Here is a 13,883-nt window from a genome sequence, read left to right on the forward strand (position 1 = left end):
CCTCACTCCTGCCACCTCACGATAGGTTGCCTGCCTCTCTCCATGAAGGCGACAGCTCCTGCCAGGTATCCTCTCCCCTGAGCCTACAGGCCCAAGGTTCTGCACCAAACCTTGTTGGCTTTTTTATTTAACCTTGCCCATACCTTTGCAAACAGTCCCTTATGAAACTCTCCTCAAATTGCCCAGTTTGAAAGCGCCACTTGTTTCCTGCCACAATTCTGATACAACTCAACACGGACACTGTGGTGGCCAGATCCGAGAGTTAAGGACTGTTCTCCACAAGCCCATCTGGGTGAGCAGTGTGGGATAGGCTCCCGAGAGACCAAAGACAAGACCCGGAGACAGAGAAAAGGACATATAGGTTTATTGGGAGTTACTTAGAGGGAAGGTCCAGTGGAGGCCGGCTGGACAGCAACGACCACAAGCTACCACCCTGAGAGAAGGTTGCTTAAGTAGGCAGAGGAACAAAGGCTGCAAGTGTGCCAAGCGGGACCGCCCCTGTATGACCCACAGTCCAAGGATCAGAGCGCCACCCCTCCCCCGCCCCGGGCCTCCGTGTTCCCTCAGACCCGAGGGTCTTGGTGCTAACTCTCTCACGAGAAACCAGCTGGGTTGGCCAAGCCCGGGACTGTTATCGTTGTGAGTGCTGGTGTAGCCCAAACAAGGAGCCTCAAAGACACATGGTTTTTAAAGGCGCACGCCAGCTAAAGCCCCTACAAGGACCAAAACTCTGAGCACCTGCTTTAGGTCTATCAGTGTGGTGTGTTCACATGTGTTAACCTATGTAATCATCACAATAAGCCTTTTACAGATAAGGAATCTGGTTTCAGAGGCTTCATTATGTGCCTTGCCAAGGATCACCATGCTATTAAAGAGCAGGGTCAGACTGGAAACCAGTTAAGTTTCACTGCATAAACATCTACATGCTCTGGAAGACATTCCAGGTAGCCTTAGTTCTAAGAAAAAGGCTTGTTAAAGGATTGGGGGATGAGAAAGGGATTAGGACTATGTTTTTCCACTGATCACCCGAATTACAACTACCTGGGATGATTTTTAAAACTCCAGATTCTTGGAACTGCCAATATGTTTCCCAATCCACTAGCTCTCAACAGTCGCTGTACCTCTGTTTCGACACTCGGCACAGTGGATTGCAGGATTAGTAATTAACTCTGATCTTGGCAGACACTTTCTCCCACTCAGGCGCGAGGGGATTGGCCCCCACTCTAGGCGATCTCACACAGCAGCTTAGAGAGTGTCCCCTGCCCGCCCAAACGGAGTAAGGACAAAGGTTCCAACTGCGCCTGCTTCCCAGCGGGGTGGAGAGACGCCCCGCCAACCCGTGACTCCGCCGAGCCAGGCCGCCCCTTTCCGGCGCAGATCCGCATGGCGGCGACGGTGACCGTGGAGCCCGCGGGCCGCTGCCTCTGGGACGAGCCCGTGCGCATCGCCGTGCGCGGCCTGGCCCCGGGGCAACCGGTCACGCTGCGCGCGTCCCTGCGCGACGAGAAGGGCGCGCTCTTCCGGGCCCACGCGCGCTACCGCGCCGACGCCACGGGCCAGCTGGGCCTGGAGCGCGCGCCCGCGCTGGGCGGCAGCTTCGTGGGGCTCGAGCCCATGGGGCTCCTCTGGGCCCTGGAGCCCGAGAAGCCCCTGCTGCGGCTGGTGAAGCGGGACGTGCAGACGCCGTTCGCCGTGCAGCTGGAGGTGCTCGACGGCCACGAGCCCGAGGCCGGGCGGCTGCTGGGCCGGGCGGTGCACGAGCGCGCCTTCCTGGGGCCCGGGGTGCGGCGGGAGCCGGTGCGCGCGGGCCGGGTGCGCGCCACGCTCTTCCTGCCGCCAGGTGAGCGGCTCCCTTTCCAGGCTGTTCTGGAGAGACCAGTGGAGTCCCAAGACCCTGGGCGACCCCTTGCCTGTCCCGGGAACCCACATGGTTGTGGAACTTTCCTAAAGTGGTCACCGCGCTGCAGATTCTATTATGGATTCTGGGGAGAAGTTTTTCTTCTTTTAAGTTTCAGGTTACTTCCTGGAGGCATTGTCACTCCCATAACTATACTAAAAGTGCATTTATTGAGAGCCACTCTGTGCCAGCCGTGTGACTGTGTTTCAGATACCAATAGTAGGTAATGACTTCGGCTGTTGTGCAAGAGTGATTTTTGCCTCCTTTCACGTCAATTTCCAAGGAGGCTAAAATCCACAGACAGAGGCAGTGCCCCATAATCCTACAAAACAAACAAAAACCTCTCTGATGGTCCGCTCTCCCCCTACCATAAACAGTCTGTCAGTGGTTCTCAACCTGGGATGATTTCCCCCCACTCCAGGGGACATTTGGCAGTATCTGGATATATTTTTGGTTGTCACAACTGGGGGGTGGGGGTGGGAGGGTATTGACATCTAGTGGATAGAGGCCAGAGATGCTGCTAAACATCTATAGTGCACAGGACAGCCCCACATCAAAGAAATATCTTATTCAAACGTCTGTAGTGCACTTAGTCTTTAGTGGAGAAACCCTAAAGTTAAAACAAGGGGTTTTGCTATGTAAAAGTGGCCTGGGAACGAGACCCCTGACCCCCCGCTTCCAACCAGATTCTTGACTGAAACCTGTACTATATAGAAGCTGGAGTTTCCAGAGCTCACAGAATCCCTAAACTCAATTCTGTGATTATTATTCTCCAATACAAGAAGCCCTGCTGTAGTCTTATAGCTCTTCTACAATTCACAACCTTAACTAGTGGATGCTCACTCAACTGTGAACTCCTGGGGCTGGAATTGGGTCTTACCCATCTCTGTATTCCTAGAGGCTTCACAGGCATAGAGTAAGGAGCTCGATAAATCATACTGACTCTTTCACTAAGAATCTCCTAAAAACTTTCTTTAAAAAAAATATCTTTCACCTCCTAGCTATGGTATGTGATATTCCAGTCAAGTCAATCTTGTAACTATTTCAGTGTCTACTATGTGGTCCACTTAAAATTCATTGTTTTCTATCTCCAAGTCTCTTGTAAATAATGTAGCTGGGTTCAATCATTTAACAAATGTGCGTTAAGTCAAGGACTGTGCTACATACTGGGATGCAGTAGCTAGCAAAATCAGACATGGGCCTCACTGTACTTACAGCCTAATAGAGGATATAGGCAACTATACTGGTACCTATCAGTGTGGTAAGTGCTGTGTCTGCGGAAGTACAGCCTAGGGTGCTGGTGGGAACATTGAGAAGACTATCTAAGGCAACTCAGCCTTGGTGGGGATCTGGGAAGGCTTCCAGGAAGGGGGATCTAAACTTAGATTTGAAGAATGGGGAGTCAACCAGGTCAATAAAGGTGGAGAGGGGAGGAGAACAGTATATCCCATTTTCAGGGGCCAAAGAGAACATGGCACACTTAGGGTTGGTGTTCTTTAAGGCTGGAGCAGAGGGTGCTCTGAAGTGGAGAGTATGTTCTAATAATCCCCTATATAGTAGAGTGCGTGACAGCTCTCAAAGCATTCTCAAATCAAATTTTGTGGAAAATGTACATCTCATCATCATATGTTATTTCTAATTTGGTTTATTTATATTATTGTTTTTTGAAAATTTATGAAAAATTCTGGAGAAAATAAGGTATTTTGTTCCTCCTCCCTTCTCCTCGAAGGTAACTAAAAAAAAAGGGGGGGGGGCAGAGTAAACAGAGTCCTTCTTCCACCAACCCGCCCAGCCCTAGCCTTCCTTGCTTCAAAAATTTCTCTTTGCTGACTGCCAAAATCTGAACCCCAAGAGTGTATTTTGAAAGTCTAAAGCTCCTTATGATATGTGGTGCTCTCCAGGCACAGGGCCCTTCTCTGGGATCATCGATTTGTTTGGAACTGGTGGTGGCCTTTGTGAATACAGGGCCAGCCTCCTGGCTGGACATGGTTTTGCTGTGCTTGCTCTGGCGTATTTCAGATTTGAAGACCTCCCTGAATATTTAAATGATGTGCACCTGGAGTACTTTGACGAAGCCGTGCACTTCATGCTGCAGCATCCAAAGGTGGGTTCTGGCCTGAACGCAGAGGAGAGGGGTTGGAGTGGACACAGGGCTGGATCTAAAAGCCCTACCAGGACGCCAGGGGCTGGAAGTATGCCATGAGACACAAAGGCTCCTTCAAACGTTACTAGTATTATATTTTCATTTCTACCCATCTCTCGCCAATCCCTCAAGACTCACCTGTTTAGTTCCCTTTAATTCTAAACCATAATTCAAAGAGCTGGACTAAAAAGTTACTACCCTTAAATTCTGGTTCTGCATCTACCACCAAGTGGCCTTATAATCCTGAATAAGGCAATTGCTCTCTCTGTTTTTCTCATTTATAAGATTAATGTAATTACATACAAGAAAAAGTTTGACTATAAAGAAACATTTTTGAGACAATTGGTGACATTTGAATAGGGACTATATATTTGATGATGTTAAGGAATCATTAATTTTGTTAAGTGTGATAACGGTATTGTAGTTTTATGGAGGAAGTTCTTATCTGAGACTGGAAAAAATTAATTAAAATATTTTGGCATGTTTATAAATGGAATACATACTCTATGCTCCTATCTGGACTTAAAAAGACCCAAACGTTCTAATGTTAAGGAGTAAGATGTTCTGCAAGGTCTGTAGGATCGTCTAACTCTGTTAGAATTCAGGGGCTGGTCTCTTAGCAGAGCTGCTAAAATCTAGATGATCTTGAATTGTGATGATTGGTTTATTTACGGGAGATAAGGCCCTGGGGAAAAGAAGAGACCAATATATAAGGTCAGTTCCACCCTTAGACCTAGGCAAGAGGGGCTTCTGGCCTGGGCCTCTTGTTTTAGGCCACACTCTGGCCTTCCTTTGGCTGCATCTCCATTCATAGGGTGAGGAATCCGAGGGACCAAGGGAATGTGTCCACCAAAAACCCATGTGCCCCCCAACCACGCCCTTAGCATCTGGAACCCCAGAATATTCTGCTGAACAGCACTGATCCTGCTTCCAGGCCCTATGCCTCTTCCCTGGGTCCAGCAATGTGAATACACCTAGGCCTTAAACATATTGTCTAGGTGTCCACACACAAGTGTGAGAGTCCCCTCAAGGTGCATGATGGAGCCAAGAGATGGGAAGAGAAGGAGGTGGGCTAGGGACCAGGGACTAGAGCCAGGGGTTGGCTCTTCCCTATGCCATGTTCCAGCACAGAACTCCAAGGAGTTCCAAGATTTTACATTTGAGCCTGACCTTATAAATTGTTATGGAGGTATATTTATCAAGGTAGGAGAAAAGAATGTATTTTATTTAACACTTTGTTCATTTGATTTATAACTTTTCAAAATTTAAGTATAGGGTATAAGGGCCTCTGTGTGTACTCTTGACCTAAGCCATAAATATTAGTGGAGGGCCTGTGTACTAGGATATCAATTGATTTGCTTATTAGAAGACACTTGAACTTTATAGGTTGTTGCATAAGGAAGGAAAGCAAATGATATTTGAGAAAGCTACCTAGATAATGTAAAATCTTCGTGTATGTCCTCCATTTATGAATTCTAGGCTTGTTCTCTCTCTCTCTTCATCAGGTGAAAGGACCTAGTGTTGGGCTTCTTGGCTTCTCCAAAGGAGGTGATCTGTGTCTCTCAATGGCCTCTTTCCTAAAGAACATCACAGCCACCGTACTTATCAATGCCTGTGTGGCCAACACAATAGCTCCTCTGCATTACAAGGGTATGATTATTCCTAATCTCAGCAATGACCCAGGAAAACATGCGATCACTGAATCAGGCCTTTTGGATTTCATGGATATTTGGAACAATCCACTGGAGGAACCCAACCACCAAAGTCTTATTCCATTGGAAAAGGCCCAGGGGCCCTTCCTGTTTATTGTTGGCATGGATGATCATAACTGGAAGAGTGAATGCTACGCTCGTATAGCCTCTGAACGGTTACAAGCCCATGGGAAAGACAAACCCCAGATAATCTACTATCCAGGTACTGGTCACTGTATTGACCCACCTTATTTTCCTCCTTCTAGAGCCTCTGTGCATGCATTGTTAGGCCAAGCAATATTCTATGGAGGTGAGCCAAAGGCTCATTCAAGGGCACAGGTAGATGCCTGGCAGCAAATTCAAACTTTCTTCCATAAACATCTCAATGGTAAAAAATCTGTCAAGCCCAGCAAAATATAACATTATAATCATAGACCAGATACTACTAACAAAAATCCTATTCATACAACATCTATTGGGTTTTCCCGAGCACCTGGGAACCTTTTTGTAACAAAGGAACTATCTTGGCTTCCTTGTCAGTCCTACTGGATTCTCAGCCTTTGCAACCCTCCTTTCTTCACTGCTGGGTCCACCCGTCTCTCCCCTGAACTTTACCCAGTGTGTAGGTTTAACCCTTATCTTATCTGTAGGACCAACCTGAACTTTAAGCAGGATAAATGTAAGAAGTGCTTGCCCAACTCTCAATTGCTGGCCTAGCTTTGGCCTTGTGTTCTGGTTCTGAGGACTGAGCTCCTGTTTTGCTAAGACTCCCAGATCCCCTTTGGGCCCTAACTGACCATGTCTGAACCTTGGGAACCTGCCTATTTGAGTCCCTTAAGGAGTGGGCTCTGGTTCATTCTTGCCAGTACACATTCCTGAATACATACAAAGTAAAGTTGAATCCTTTATGACAAAATGTGTTGTAAGCAAAACAGTATATTGACATATATTGTTGATATACTTCCTCTATATTTACTGTCTGCCTGAATTCTCAATCTTGCCTGCCTAGAGTAACGCCTTGGTGGCAACAGATTTTCTGGACTATGCCCTATGGGCCACTGCCGTAATCTTTGGATGTCATGTTATGCCTGCCAAATCAGACTTCCTCCAACACCATCTGCTCCTATTACCTTTCTACTGGGAAGGACTGGGATCGGTCTGCTTCAACCCATTGCAATGCACTGAGCACTATCTAGAGTCATAAGAGACAAGAAAAGAGGGTCTTCCTTGAGTGGAAGACACATCACGTGGTTTGCTGGGCACATATAAAATCTTTCACCAATTTGAGTATCCAAGCAAATGCTCATTAGACATTAACTAATGAAAAGAAGGATTCCTTAGAAGTAACTTAATTTTGATCAATTGTCAAAAATATGTGTCAAATGTAGTTATTCACTATGTAGTATAATTTTCTATGATGGGAATTCTTGGAGCCTCTCCTTTAACTCCCTCCCAGATGATCCTGCTACCCTTGAGATGCCTTTGGGATGGGGGAATCACAGGATGAAGTTATAAGGAAAGCAGCTGGGAGGGTGAGAGAAGAGAGCCAAAAAGAGAGCATCAGAAGCTAAGCATGAGGATGATGACTAAACATCTCTGTACTAAAGCACTAGGTGTAGGGACAGCCCTACAACTCCATTTCCTCTTACTGATAAAGTAGCCTAGAAATGACCTGCACTGACTAGAGATATTTGGTCACTTTCCCCTCAAAGTTGACTATATGTAGCCACCTGTCTCTAAGATTTCAAAAAGAATTTCAGGTTGTTACAAAGCTACATAAAATATAGTAAATGTGAATTCACAGGGAGAAAGAGAAAAGGTATCCATAAAATGGAGCCAGAAATGAGGCTAATACAATAGTGCTTATTATGAAGTCCTATATAATCGCCTTAATTGGGCCACTCATTCAGTCTTATGTTTTCTAGTGGTTTATGGAAAGAAGTAAACCCAATCAGTTACACAAAATTTACAGCATTCATAAAAGCAAAGCTTAGAAATCAATTTCTCCCACTAAGAAACATTAAGTGACATAAAAGGTAGTGTATCCTCAAGGATGTGTCTACAGATGTAAATCCCAGACTCTACCACTCACTGTATGAACTTGGGTAAGTTAGTAACCTCTCTATGCCTTTATTTCCTCATCTCTAAAGCAGGGATAATAATAATAGTGATAATAGAAACTACCTCATTGCACTGTTGTGATTAAATTAGATAATCCAAGTAAAGCACTTACATTATTTAAACTCTCAAATATTAGCTCTTATTTCAGATGAGGAAATTGAGACCCGGGAAGGTTAAGACATATACCTGGTTGATGGGAGAACTGGGTCAGTCCAAACTCCAAAGCCTATGGCCTTCATTGACCATGGGCTCTACTGCCTTCTAGCCAGAAGAGACATGCTCCTCTTGTGCAGAGCTGCATGAAGAGGGTTACTGGAAAGTTAAGGGTAAATTAGGGTCACATAATGGAGGCTCCATAAACCAAATTGGAGAGTTCACATTTAAAATGATAAAAAAAATAAGGAACTATTTTTAACATATTGATTTTTTTTTAATGGCTGCCAGTAATTTTTCCTTGAAGCTTAGTGGCTCAAAGCAGTTGAAGCCTAAAAAAAATTTAATTGGAGACACTTTTAAAAAAGAAAACAACGGAAAACAAATCAGAAAATATAATGAAATTCAGCCCATTGTTCTTTTCTTTGTCCACCTAATAACCTTCAATGTACTTCCCACAGGGTAAGAAAGGCCAATAGAGAATTTTGAAAGCAAATAGATGTTTTCGTCAACTGAGCATTTAAAAAATATTTGTATAAACCTATTACATATTTCAGCCAGCTAAAAACACAAAGACTTCTTATTTCAAAGTATAACTAACCTATTATGTACATTCATTTTAAATGGTCTTTGAAGACTGGGAAGAAGAAATCTTGTAGAAGGCCTTCTGTTTCTTCAAGTGGTAACAAGCAGATATGCACAAAATCCAATATTCACAGCCACTATAATGATGGATTTGGGGGCAGAAGTCAAGATTACTTGAGTTCTTTTTCTAAAACTGGGGGTCAGGCATATATGTATATATTCTCCAAAGAGAGAGGGACCTTAACAAGTACTTTTCAAAGACAACAGGATTGTTAAAAGGCTCTAAAACCAGAAATTCTTGGTCTAGTGAGCATATGGTTTCAGCGGCAAATATTTTCGATTCACAAATCAGGATACATGACAATTATGATCTTATTTATGGGGTAAGTGGGATAAGATATTTGAAAATGAGATTGTTTTAAAAAATTCAAGATTTATATATACACCCTTCTTTCTTGACAGAGCAGTTTAATAGAATGTTTTCACTTGGGATAATTAACCTCACCTTACATATGCATTTTAATTAAGATGGAATTCTATAGCAGAAAAATTTTAAATTACAAATATCAATACATTCTTCATTGTAAAAGATTCAAGTAATACAGATAAAATAAAAGGTCTTTTTAATTTATTATTCAGTCTTCTCCCAGGGTAATTACTGTTACCAACTTGAAGTATACCAAGTATACCACAACTATTTTGTGTGCATGTACATGCATATATTTGTATGAATGAAAAAAATTATGGTTTTGAGTTCAATGCCTTTTCTCTTTTTAAAAATAAATAAATAAATAAATGTCATATATTGTAAGCTTTTTTCCTCCATGTGTGAAAATAAACATTTTTAATACTTGTGCCAGGCCACAGGACAATAGAGATTATTTCCAGTGTATACATCTGTAGCGCTGCCTCATCTGAAACGCTTAAACTTTAACCTTGACAGTCTTTCTTAATCCCGGGCAAAAATAATTTCAAGCAAGAAAAGGAATTCGGCAGGAGCCTAGTACACGTAGCCTCCTATGACCAGGCTTAGGGAACCGTATCCCCTGGTGGCCAGTCAGGGGTTTTAGAGAAGGCGACCCGCCAGCATTTTCTGTCGGAAATCATTAATTTCTCATTCTCGTTACGTCGAGGGGTAGGTGTGGGAGGAGTTCCTGCGTCTCTCCGGCGGTCCCATCGCCGGGCTTCTAAAAGCACGAACGACCCGGGCCCTCCTAAGTCGCCCCTTCCTGCAGCCCTTTGCTGAGTGGCGCCGCAGGGACCAGCCCAGGTCCTCTTGCCCGCGGCGCTGCTCCCGGCCCTGGCCTGCCCAGCGGGGCCCGCCCCCGACCGCGGACCCTCCGTCCGGCGTGCGACAGGCCTTGTCTCTGGCTGGGGTCAAAGCCTCGAAGAGGCCGGTGCCACGTGGCGGGCAGCCTGGGCCGCGCTCTGAACCCCCGGGATGCCCTTCCAGCTCCGAGGTCGATGTCCACATCGTCCCTTGCTTCCCCAAAGGCCGCAACCCTGGCTGTCACACCCAAGACTGGGCTGGCCGGCGAGCTCCTGGATAGTAAAGTGGAGAGCTTAGGCCCCCGGGAGCGGTGACCCTGCGGCGTCAGCTGCCGAGGCCGCCGCCTCCATTCACTCGCCCCGCACGAGGCGGACGGCGGAGGGCTGAACCTGCCAGGGCCCGGGCTCTGGGCGGCGACGTCACGGGCGTGCAGCCTCACGCCGGCTGGCTCGAAGGATCCCTGCCTCAGCCAGAGGCCGAGGGCGTGATGAGAACCCCCCTCAAAAGGGAGGTGACAGTCCACCGCGCCGGCAACCGGCAGTGCCCGGGGCCCGGCGCTGGCCCCGCCCAGGTGCCCCGCTGGTTCTCCGGGCCCCGAGCCAGCCGCCTGCGGTGCGCCTTCCTGCTGCCACCGGGATGCGCGAGGTCTTTCCGCAGAGGGCCTTGCAGTGGGTTTAGGGAATTGATTTAGAAAGCTGGCTTGCTCTGCTAGCTAATTTGTCATCTGAAAACAAAGCTAGGGCCTAATTCCTTTATTTTGTCGCCTAGACACCAGGTGGGACATTCATTCCCCTAAAGCGGTGGTTGGGATTTAAATTTCATCTGCTCCGGTACCTCTCTTCTGCCAAAAGCCCATTCTCCAAACTCCTAGTGCTGCAGACGCTGTTCCTTGAGAGCTACACCTTGCAGGTGTACTATCCTAAGGCTAAAATTGCTGTCCAGTTTCTAGCATTAGCGCTGCTTTGCTTACCTCTACTAGGCAGGGCTTTGTGTCAATTTAACTTTTCCTGTTATTTCTTATGAAAATGGCGAGAATACTGCATACAAATCTATCTTGCACTGATATCTGTTCAAGCCACAAAGTGACTGAAGTCCTATTATATTGTTCACTCTTACCCTGGCTTCATGTTAGGATAAAGATGACCTTTTTGTTGTTGTCTGACATACTCTAATGCCGTGGACGCCTTCAGCTTGATGATGTTCTGTTGCACATTTCATGGATCAAAGAACAACTTCCTTTGTAAATGGGGAAACCAGAGGCCTAACGTGTTTTTAACCAAATCACACAGCCAGGTGATGCTAAAATCAGGATGCAGTCAAACTCTTTGAGCTCCAAACTGACCTTCTTTTGGGAACTCCATAAACAGGCTGAGTGAGTGAATCAGTGAGTGAAATAATTAGGTTTTTTATTTTTAAAAGTCGGTCTGGCTTGTCCCCTACTCTCACCCTCCTTAGGAACAACTAAGAATCTTTTAAATGAGAGTTAAAACATTTTTGTATCTAGGAGGAGGGGCTTATTTATTTATTTATTTATTTTGGAGCTGGTCAGTAAGATCCTAGCAAATTTCCATACTGGGAATTAAATTACTAAACTGAAACAAGATAAACAAATTCTCAGTTATTTTAATGTGGTAATCAGGCTAGTATGTTGAAGCCTGTGGTTGAAAACTCTATTGCTGGAATGATTTGAGGCTCTGTATATCTTTTTCACGGTTTGCTTTAGGCTTTCTGGAACTAATCTTGACTCCAGAAATGCTTAAGATTTATCTAATTTTAAAAAGAGAAGGGCCGGCCTGGTGGTGCAGCGGTTAAGTGCACACGTTCCGCTTCTGTGGCCCTGGGTTCGCTGGCCCGGATCCCAGGTTCGGGCATGGCACCACTTGGCAAGCCATGCTGTGGCAGGCGTCCCACATATAAAGTAGAGGAAGATGAACATGGATGTTAGCTCAGGGCCAGTCTTCCTCAGCAAAAAGAGGATTGGCAACAGATGTTACCTCAGGGCTAATCTTCCTCAAAAAGTAAATAAATAAAAATAAAAAGAGCAGATCAAGATGTGCTGAGATATCTGAATGTTAAGAAAACCACTTTGTAAAAGTCACTGCCTTAATATGTACACCTCAGCTTTCACTTGGGTAGCTAAATGTGCCCTAGCTTGTTTCTAGATTTGAAAACTTAGAAATGGCCTCTCGTACTGGAATTTTAGATCTCTCAGTTTGATTTCTATCCTAATGTTCTTGCCTCTTATTCTGTTCTTACAGATTTATCTGGCACTTTTAGTTTGAATAACACAGAGGCATATATCTGAAAAATACTGGGAGGCAACTGGCTGAGAAATTCTTCTCTTGAAATGATGAATGAATAATACAATCTCCAATAGGAATTTTGAAAGAAATAACAGACCAACATTGGGAGGATATTAGTTTGACATTTTACTGCCTTTTCATATATATCGTTCACTTTATATTACACCTACATTAGACTTTTAAAATAGTTGGGGCGGTGGGGGCGGGGGGGCTGGCCCCGTGGCCGAGTGGTTAAGTTCACACACTCTGCTTCGGTTGCCCAGGGTTTTGCCAGTGTGCATCCTTGGCACAGACCAGCACTGCTCATCAGGCCATGCGGAGGCAGCATCCCACATGCCACAACTAGAAGGACCCACAACTAAAAATATACAACTATGTATGGGGGGGGGGGCCGGCTTTAGGGAGAAAAAGAAAATCTTTAAAATTGTTGAGGGGTTAAATTTCCACGTACTCTGCTTGGACGGCTGGGGTTTGCAGATACGGATCTTGGGCGTGGACCTACTCCACTCATCAGCCATGCTCTGGAGTTATCCCCCATACAAAATAGAGGAAGGTTGGCACAGACGTTAGCTCAGGGCGAATCTTCCTCACAAAAACAAAAAAACGTTTAAACCTTGTTTACTTATGGAGTTTGGTGATTCTGACTGTATCTTAAGTTCATTGAGAAGTCAAAAGGCCCTTTAAAGTTGGATGTCTTTTTTTTAAATGAGATATTATACTTTCATAACTCAAAAACTGTAGAACTATTTGCTTAGATTTATCAGGACTTACACTTCAAACCAAAACGCTTTCCACATCTTTGGTGCTAATTTTTATGATTTTCCTTTTTTTTCGGTGAGGAAGATTAACATCTATTGCCAATCTTCCTCTTCTTTTTTCCTCCCCAAAGCCCTAGTACGTAGTTGTATATCCTAGTTGTAAGTCCTTCTGGTTCTTCTATGTGAGATGCCACCACAGCATGGCTTGATGAGCAGCGTGTAGGTCCGCGCCCAGGATCTGAATTGGTGAACCCCAGGCCACCGAAGCAGAGCGTGCAAACTTAACCACTATGCCACCCGACTGGCCCCTAATTTTTATGATTTTTTTTCCATTTCCCAGTGATTTTCTCATGGGGGGAAAAAATGTAAAATATTTTTACATTTATAGCTTCAAAATAGCCCAAACAAGTGTCTATTTCAGCCACAACAATAAACCCATTTCAACCAAAACAGATGCTTTCCTTTCAAAGCAAATAGGCAGATGTTTAAAAAAGAAAAAAGACAAATTACACAATTAGAATTTTATTTAGTAAATGTTAGCTATCATAGTCCATTTAATGTTCTGTCATCTAACCCAAGATTAATCTCCTTTCCTCATTTATAGATGGCCCTTTTCCTGGTTTGACTGATACGTTTAGCGATGGAGGATTAAATGAATCTTGAGCAAGTCTCTTGGCTTCTTGAGGTTTTGCTACTCTGAGGTTGCCATTTTTTTGCTGTGAAGATCTGCCTCCAATCACGAAGGACTTAAATTTAGATTACTTTGAGGAGGCAGCTAAATTTGTGCAAAGTCACCCAAAGGTGAGTGGGATGGGAGAGAGATGTGTTTAAAATAAACTCATTAGGGCCGGGAGAGAGTGAATAAAGAAAGTGGTACTAATGGGTTGGAAAATATCTATAACAAATACCTGTTGAATGAACTAATGAATGAGTGGATAAATAAATAAATAAGCTATCTGATG

The 13,883-nt window shown here is 44.8% G+C and overlaps 1 protein-coding gene across 3 annotated transcripts; it reads left to right on the forward strand.

Annotated features, from left to right (window-relative positions):
• The first annotated feature begins 472 nt into the window (after positions 1 to 472).
• On the forward strand, positions 473 to 13,883 carry LOC106827719 (acyl-coenzyme A thioesterase 6). 3 transcript variants are annotated; one of them, XM_014835764.3, is made up of 4 exons: positions 473 to 1,840; positions 3,799 to 4,001; positions 5,546 to 5,954; positions 13,526 to 13,883. In XM_014835764.3, exons 1-4 carry the CDS (start codon positions 1,384 to 1,386, stop codon positions 13,582 to 13,584), a joined length of 1,128 nt encoding a protein of 375 aa, XP_014691250.2. In that variant the 5' UTR covers positions 473 to 1,383; the 3' UTR covers positions 13,585 to 13,883. The 3 variants fall into 3 exon arrangements, with proteins under 3 accessions (XP_014691250.2, XP_014691251.2, XP_014691249.2); XM_014835765.3 differs by lacking the exon at positions 13,526 to 13,883 and adding an exon at positions 6,741 to 9,445; XM_014835763.3 differs by lacking the exon at positions 13,526 to 13,883 and having other exon boundaries at positions 5,546 to 9,445.

Source organism: Equus asinus, chromosome 7, assembly GCF_041296235.1.
Source record: "Equus asinus isolate D_3611 breed Donkey chromosome 7, EquAss-T2T_v2, whole genome shotgun sequence".
In the NCBI taxonomy this organism is placed as follows: Eukaryota; Metazoa; Chordata; class Mammalia; order Perissodactyla; family Equidae; genus Equus; species Equus asinus.

Coding starts and splice junctions, on each gene's coding strand:
- LOC106827719 (XM_014835763.3), top strand. CDS start 1,384: ATGGCGGCGACGGTGACCGTGGAGCCCGCGGGCCGCTGCCTCTGGGAC. Junction 1,841..3,798: donor CACGCTCTTCCTGCCGCCAG/GTGAGCGGCTCC, acceptor GGTGCTCTCCAG/GCACAGGGCCCTTCTCTGGG. Junction 4,002..5,545: donor TCATGCTGCAGCATCCAAAG/GTGGGTTCTGGC, acceptor TCTCTTCATCAG/GTGAAAGGACCTAGTGTTGG.